The 6,418-nt window shown below is 34.9% G+C and overlaps 1 protein-coding gene across 1 annotated transcript; it reads left to right on the top strand.

Annotated features, from left to right (window-relative positions):
* Positions 1–2,089: 2,089 nt before the first annotated feature.
* LOC121268458 (desmethylxanthohumol 6'-O-methyltransferase-like) lies at positions 2,090–3,944 on the top strand. Its single transcript, XM_041172748.1, has 2 exons — positions 2,090–3,067; positions 3,547–3,944. The coding sequence occupies exons 1-2, from the start codon at positions 2,315–2,317 to the stop codon at positions 3,754–3,756; spliced, it is 963 nt and encodes a 320-aa protein (XP_041028682.1). The 5' UTR covers positions 2,090–2,314; the 3' UTR covers positions 3,757–3,944.
* The last annotated feature ends 2,474 nt before the right edge of the window (positions 3,945–6,418 follow it).

The raw sequence follows: 6,418 nt of genomic DNA, 5'->3' as shown, positions 1-6,418 counted from the left end.
AACTGGCCTGTAAGATAATCAAAACCTTTCCTTATTGCCTTACATATTATATATCTTCCTTACTGAGTTTTGTTTCATATTGATTCTATTCAAATTTTAGATGATTGGGGTGGCTTGAGAAAAAAGAGGGATATTTTCCATTTGCTAGAAACAGTGGTATAAACGATCGAGTCGAAATTGAGTGAACAGTGGATAATAAAAACTTGTTTGAGTTTTAGTCGTTTGGATTCGAAAATGAGTTGAGATTGGTTGTGAATAGTAGTGAGATGGGTTATGAATAGTAGTGAGATTTGTGAGTTAAAGTTAGTGAATAGTAATAAATAGTAGTGAGATGAGTTGAAATGAGTTGAGATGGATTGTGAATAAATGAGTCGAGTTCTTACAACATGACATTTATTAGTGGAGTAAGTCTGAGCTTGTTCACGAAATGTTTAGATTTCATAAAAAAAACTATTTAAATCATATCTCATGACTTTGTCTAAATATTTTGAAAAAACAAATTGCAAATATGATTATATAGTTTTATATTCATATACCAATTATAACTGTATTTATAAGGATTTAAGTAATATGCATATATAGTATTATGAACATGTTTTTCTCCTTTTTTTTTTTGTAAATATTTCATAAATTTTCACTAGAAAGTTAAAGATAATACTATAAAAATAATAACTATAAAATTATTTGAGCTTATATGAGTGAAACCGGATTTTATACAAAATGTATCATTAAACAATCGATAATAATTTTCTATTTGCGAAGAAGTTAATTACTTAATAAACGAATCATACCAATTTCGGATTTAACCGGACGAATCTTGAACCACAAATTATAACTCTATAATGTTGGATAGACTTGTTCATTTATAAGTACTCTTTATATGACAGTTTTAAGGCCACAAATTACTAATTAGGTAGAAAAACTTGCTTTGATTCGGAAGTTCGGGGAGTCAACTACGGCTTGATGTGGCAGGAAAAAGTCAATTCCGACGAGAATATTAACTAATTGCAACAAAATCACTTCAGGAAAAAGCATAATTTGTTGTAGTGAGAGTGAGGTAGCTCCCAAGGATCCATGCCAGTGGCTATGGGAGTTCTACCTTCCCTCCCCGTAGGCATGGGCGTAGGCTGTCTATCTTGATTAAATGAAGATAGTCCTTGATGATAGCTCTGGTGATCTATTTTATCAATTAGGAGGATTTATTGTTAAGATAGCTCCCAAGGATCCATGCACCGGCTTTGGGAGTTCTACCTTCCCTATGGGTTCGTAGGGGCATGTAGCTAGGCTTATGCAAAATACCCGTACAACCCGATTGGGTAGAACCCGTTAAAGTCGCGTTGAGTAAATGTCGATTTCGACATCCATCCAATCCTATTAATATGAGATGACATTTGAATCCGAAACCATTGCAACTAAAAAGAATCAAAGTATTCTTCCCATTGCAACTATAAAAACTCTAAAGTTGCGTTTTCTCTCTTTCTCTCTCTCAACAGCTTCAATGGTAATAATAATAGATTTTTTTTCTCAGTTTCTACTTCTACTTTTACTCATCTTTTTGTTACTTCCTCTAGGCGTGCGCCAACGAGGGTGTCCGCTTCTTCTTCTTCCACGAAGTTTCCTCCTCTCTCTCATCTCGTCTTCTATAGTTTTACCCCTCAAAAAAATAGTATTTAAAATCCTCTCCAACCTTCGTACCTCTCTCTTCCTTTCTCTCAAACACATTGACCTAGTCTCAATCTCCTTTCGGATATGTTGAAGCTTTTGGATAGAGATCAAGATGAAGGCAGATTCAGTTGACCCAATCTTAGTCTCCTTTTAGAAATGCTGAAGCTTTTGGAGAGAGATGAAGGCAAATTCAAGAGACTTGGTTTGGAGGAGTTGTTAACGATGGTTTCCGAAGTGTGTTGGTTTATGTGCATCATTGTTTTTTTCTATGTTGTGAATAGATTATATTGTATTTGTGCATTCCTGTTTCGGGGTTGACGCTAGATTTGTTGAAATTCTGGTTTCCTATTTTGTTCTCTTCCTTAAAATTTAATTTATTTAATGCTGGTTGACAGAAATTAATCTTTCTTTCTTTTTTATTTGCTAAAAATAAATTTGAAAAAAAGAAAACGTCAATGTTTAACCCGACCCGAATGGGTCGGGTCAATTCCTATCTAGCTTGCGGTCGGGTCGGGTCCACAATAGCCTTGGGCGGCTAGGTTGCAGGCTCGCATGTCGCTACCAAACTCTACTTTCTGTCTTTATATACCAATTGAAAGCGCACGAGTAGTACTCCATAAGAGAGAGTGAGAAAATAGAACTCACAACTATGGAGGTAATGATACAAGGCCAAGCAAAGCTTTGGGGAAACATATTTGCCTTTACGGACTCCATGGCACTGAGATGTGCCTTGGAGCTCGGCATTGTTGACATCATACACTCTCATGGTGGCCCAATCACTCTATCCCAAATAGCTGCTGGTATAGACTCTCCCTCTCTAAACATTGACAACCTCGCACGCGTCATGAGATTGCTAGTGCGCAAAGATATCTTCACCACTCATCACCAGCCATCAGACTGTGAGGAGATCACTCTCTATGGGTTGAAAGCTCACACGTCAAGATGGCTCATGCAAGGCTCTGAATTTAGCCCGGTTCCATTCATATTGATGCAAAACCATCCAGGGCTAATGACTTCATGGCTTTGCCTTAGCCAATGTGTCAAGGAAGGTGGCACTGCTTTCAGCAAGGTCCATGGTTGTGAGGTCATAGACTTTGCTCACAAAAACCTTGAATTCAATAAAATGTTCAACGATGCAATGGCTTGCACGGCCAAGCTCGTGGCAGAGCCCTTCTTATGGGGATACAGAGATGGGTTCGGTTCCATTAATGGCTCGTTGGTGGATGTGGGAGGTGGGACTGGCGAGATGGTGGCTAAGCTTGAGAAAGCACATCCACACATCAAAGCCATCAACTTCGATCTGCCTCATGTTATCACAACGGCACCAATGCACCAAGGGGTCTCCCATGTTGAGGGTAACATGTTTGAGGCCATTCCTAATGCTGATGCAATTCTATTAACGGTAGTAAATCGACCCAATCGTCAGTTTCAGATCAATTTATGAACGCTTGAGTACATTCACAAATATTAGTCTCGTTCGTTCATTTGCTAGCTTAACATGACAATTCAACCATTTGTTTGATTAGATGTAAGCCGAATATGTCATGTTCTATATTTTTACCTCAGAAGTTCGACTCGATTTTAAAGGCTGTAGTCTTATAAAAAAAAAATCTCTATTCTTCCACTAGGACCCTGAGAAAAATGAAAATCTAGCTAGAGATTTTACTTATTTTTGTGGGAACCAAATTGTTAATTTGAATATAAATACATGCATGCAGCTTGCCTTATTGTATTAACACTAAATGATTAATTTGCCAATTAGAGTTTCCATGTCGATGCAGCTTGTATCAGTAGCTTTGATATATACCATTATATATACACCCATACAGACTACATACACGCAACGTCGACCCATATGACTTTTTTCTTTTCTTCATGTAGAGAGTACTGCACTGTTATAGCGACGAAGATTGCATCAAGATCTTAAAAAACTGTGTAAAGGCAATACCAAAGAAGACTGGGAAGATTATTATTGTGGAACATGTTCTGGAGCCCAACGGAAATGGACCATTTGATGAGACAGGCTTAGTATTCGATTTGATAATGATGGCTGCAACCCCGAGCGGAAAGGAGAGGACAGTGCTGGATTGAAAGAAATTGCTCGAAGAAGGAGGCTTTCCCCATCACAAGATCATCAAGATTCCTGCTTTTCTATCTATTATAGATGCCCACCCAGCATGAAATTAATAGAGAATTGGTAAAGTCTCTTAATTTATATGATAAGGCTATTGCAGCTAGCAATGAATAAAAACAAAAGAAATGAAGAGTTTGGTTTTTAAGATTTCAGAATTAACCCAACTAATTGCAGCGTCTTTTTGTTGCATTCAATTTTTTATGACAGGCAATTTTAGTCCTACAGTACTACAATAGAAAAGGTTTTTTGGAACGAAATTTTTCATCCCGAAAAGTAACATTTTCGTCCCCAAATTGTTTTGGTGCTGAAAAAAAGTCATCCCAATATTACTATCCTGAAATATATTTTTGGGACAAAATTCAACTTTTCATTCTAAAAATATTTTTTGAGATGAAATTTAACAAAACCGTTTGATGACTTTCGAATGTAAATGTAAGGTGCCAAACCAAAGAACAATGAAACTCAAAAGAATTAACCAGTAACCTAACTCACTCATACAAACCAGAACGTAAATCAAGAACTACTCTTATTGATTCTTGTCAAGGGTTTTCGAAGAACCCAGAACCTCTTTACAAGAAATGAAGAACTTCTATCAAGATTGTTCAATGTCCTATTCTGCTTATTACAATGTTATTTATAGAACGAAGAAGAAGAATAAAATGTCGTCGTAATGAGCCTAGTCTGCACTTCCAGGCAGTTATTTCTGTTATAGTCAATATGCACCGTTTTGTTCATTTATTCCCTTTCGATGCCAACTTCCATTCTCTATACCACCTTCCATAACAGTCCCACCTTCTGCACCTTACAGTAAATCTAATTTCGAGATGAAAAATTTTTCGTCCCAAATTCATGTTGGAGCGGTCAACTCATCACATTCAAACGTTGAAGTATGTTTGAACACATTGGATTTTCATCCCATGCATTCCCCATAAAATTTTCTATAATTTAGCTAAAAACCAAATTTTCTAAAATTTTTCCTTTTTGGATTGAGAGATGAGATGAGATGGTTTTAGATGAGTTAAATAAAATATTATTAGAATATTATTTTTTAAAATTATTATTATTTTTAGATTTGAAAAAGTCGAATTGTCTATTATATTTTGTGTGAAAAATTGATAAAATTGTAATGATGAGATGAGATGAGTTAATATCACTTCTCAATCCAAACGAGGCCTAAATATTACTTATCTTTCAAAAACTTCTTACATCTCATTCCCTATCCTTTCTCTATTCTATTAAAATAATATTTCTCTATTCTATGTTTGTTACTTTTTTCACTCATTTCCATTTACAAACTTACTACTCAATATTTTTTCTTATGTTTTGAACTATTATCTAGTGAATATTTTAAGCAAAAAATTAAATTATTTTTTTTGTTAATTTTTTGCGGGTATGATAATATTTTTAAAATTATTATTTTTTTTATATTTTCATGGTTATTTAAATTTTTTTGAAGACTGTTATTTAAAACTATAACAAATATGAGTATGAAAAAAAGTGTAGATGATAAGAAGAAGAATTAATTTATTTGAAATTAATAAAATATTGATAAAAGTGATTTAGGAGATGAATAATTATTTCCTATATTTAGAGAACTACTATTCATCTCCTAAATCTTTTCTCTAAAATAGGGATTCAGATGTTGGGGCTACTTTAGTCAAAACCATAAGCTGATCCTTAAATTACAGGGAAAAAGGGGTTGGGGTTATATGGTTTAAAGTTTGTGTCCAAGTACAATAAAAGTGTAGTTTGAGAATTATGCTATTTATAAACTGATGCGTAAACATGCTGCTTATTATAAGTTCAAAAAAATCATTAAAAAATCAAAAACTTTTTTTTATTAACTTTTTTTTTTTTTTTTGGTTTTTTTTTATATTAACTGAAGTGTAACAATGTGTTTGATGTATAAAAAATGCTGATAAATAAAGTTTATCTAACTTGAAACATAAAAGGTTGGAGTATTAAATAAATTATTAAATTTCAATATTTTATTATTTTATATTTCTGAAGTAATAAATGATTTAGCATGACATCAAAACATAGCTCGCTTAAACCAAGAAAACTCAAATAGAGGCCTTTCACAGTAACTCTTTCTTGGACACACGGAGCAGGCTATGCAATAAATTTCAGCAAGAGGAACTCGAAGAATGTACAATAGTAGCAAGGATGATGTGGATGGGGAGAAATGAATTTATTCATGATAAAGAATTCAAACACCCTAACTCCATTATCAATAAGCAAGGAAAGAATGGTAGGCTTATAAAAATGTTCCAATGCACAACAGACCTCAAAAGAATTAGACAGATTCATTAAAAGTGGAACAAGCCTCTTGAGAAGTCTTACAAGGCCAACTAGGATGCTTTCCCTGCTAAGGTGAGGGGGAAAATTGGTCCACTCGAGCATTAAGAAGTGGTCCTGGAACTATTTCTTCATTTCAGGCTCAGACTAGGAATACCTTGAGGCGGAGGTAGCCCACAAAAAGTATCTTGTACAGGCGATCTGGAGGTTCGTCCCTTTCTCGAAGAGTTTAGGACTCACACTGAACAAGAGGGAGGAGGCTCGTTTAGAGACGGTGATGGCTTGGGTGAAAGCCCATCCTGAAGAGTCACAGACCGATCA

Source organism: Juglans microcarpa x Juglans regia, chromosome 5S, assembly GCF_004785595.1.
Source record: "Juglans microcarpa x Juglans regia isolate MS1-56 chromosome 5S, Jm3101_v1.0, whole genome shotgun sequence".
In the NCBI taxonomy this organism is placed as follows: Eukaryota; Viridiplantae; Streptophyta; class Magnoliopsida; order Fagales; family Juglandaceae; genus Juglans; species Juglans microcarpa x Juglans regia.
The sequence above is the reverse complement of the archived record's forward strand: the minus strand, read 5'-3'. Positions and strand labels throughout refer to the sequence as shown.

Coding starts and splice junctions, on each gene's coding strand:
- LOC121268458 (XM_041172748.1), top strand. CDS start 2,315: ATGGAGGTAATGATACAAGGCCAAGCAAAGCTTTGGGGAAACATATTT. Junction 3,068..3,546: donor CTGATGCAATTCTATTAACG/GTAGTAAATCGA, acceptor TTCTTCATGTAG/AGAGTACTGCACTGTTATAG.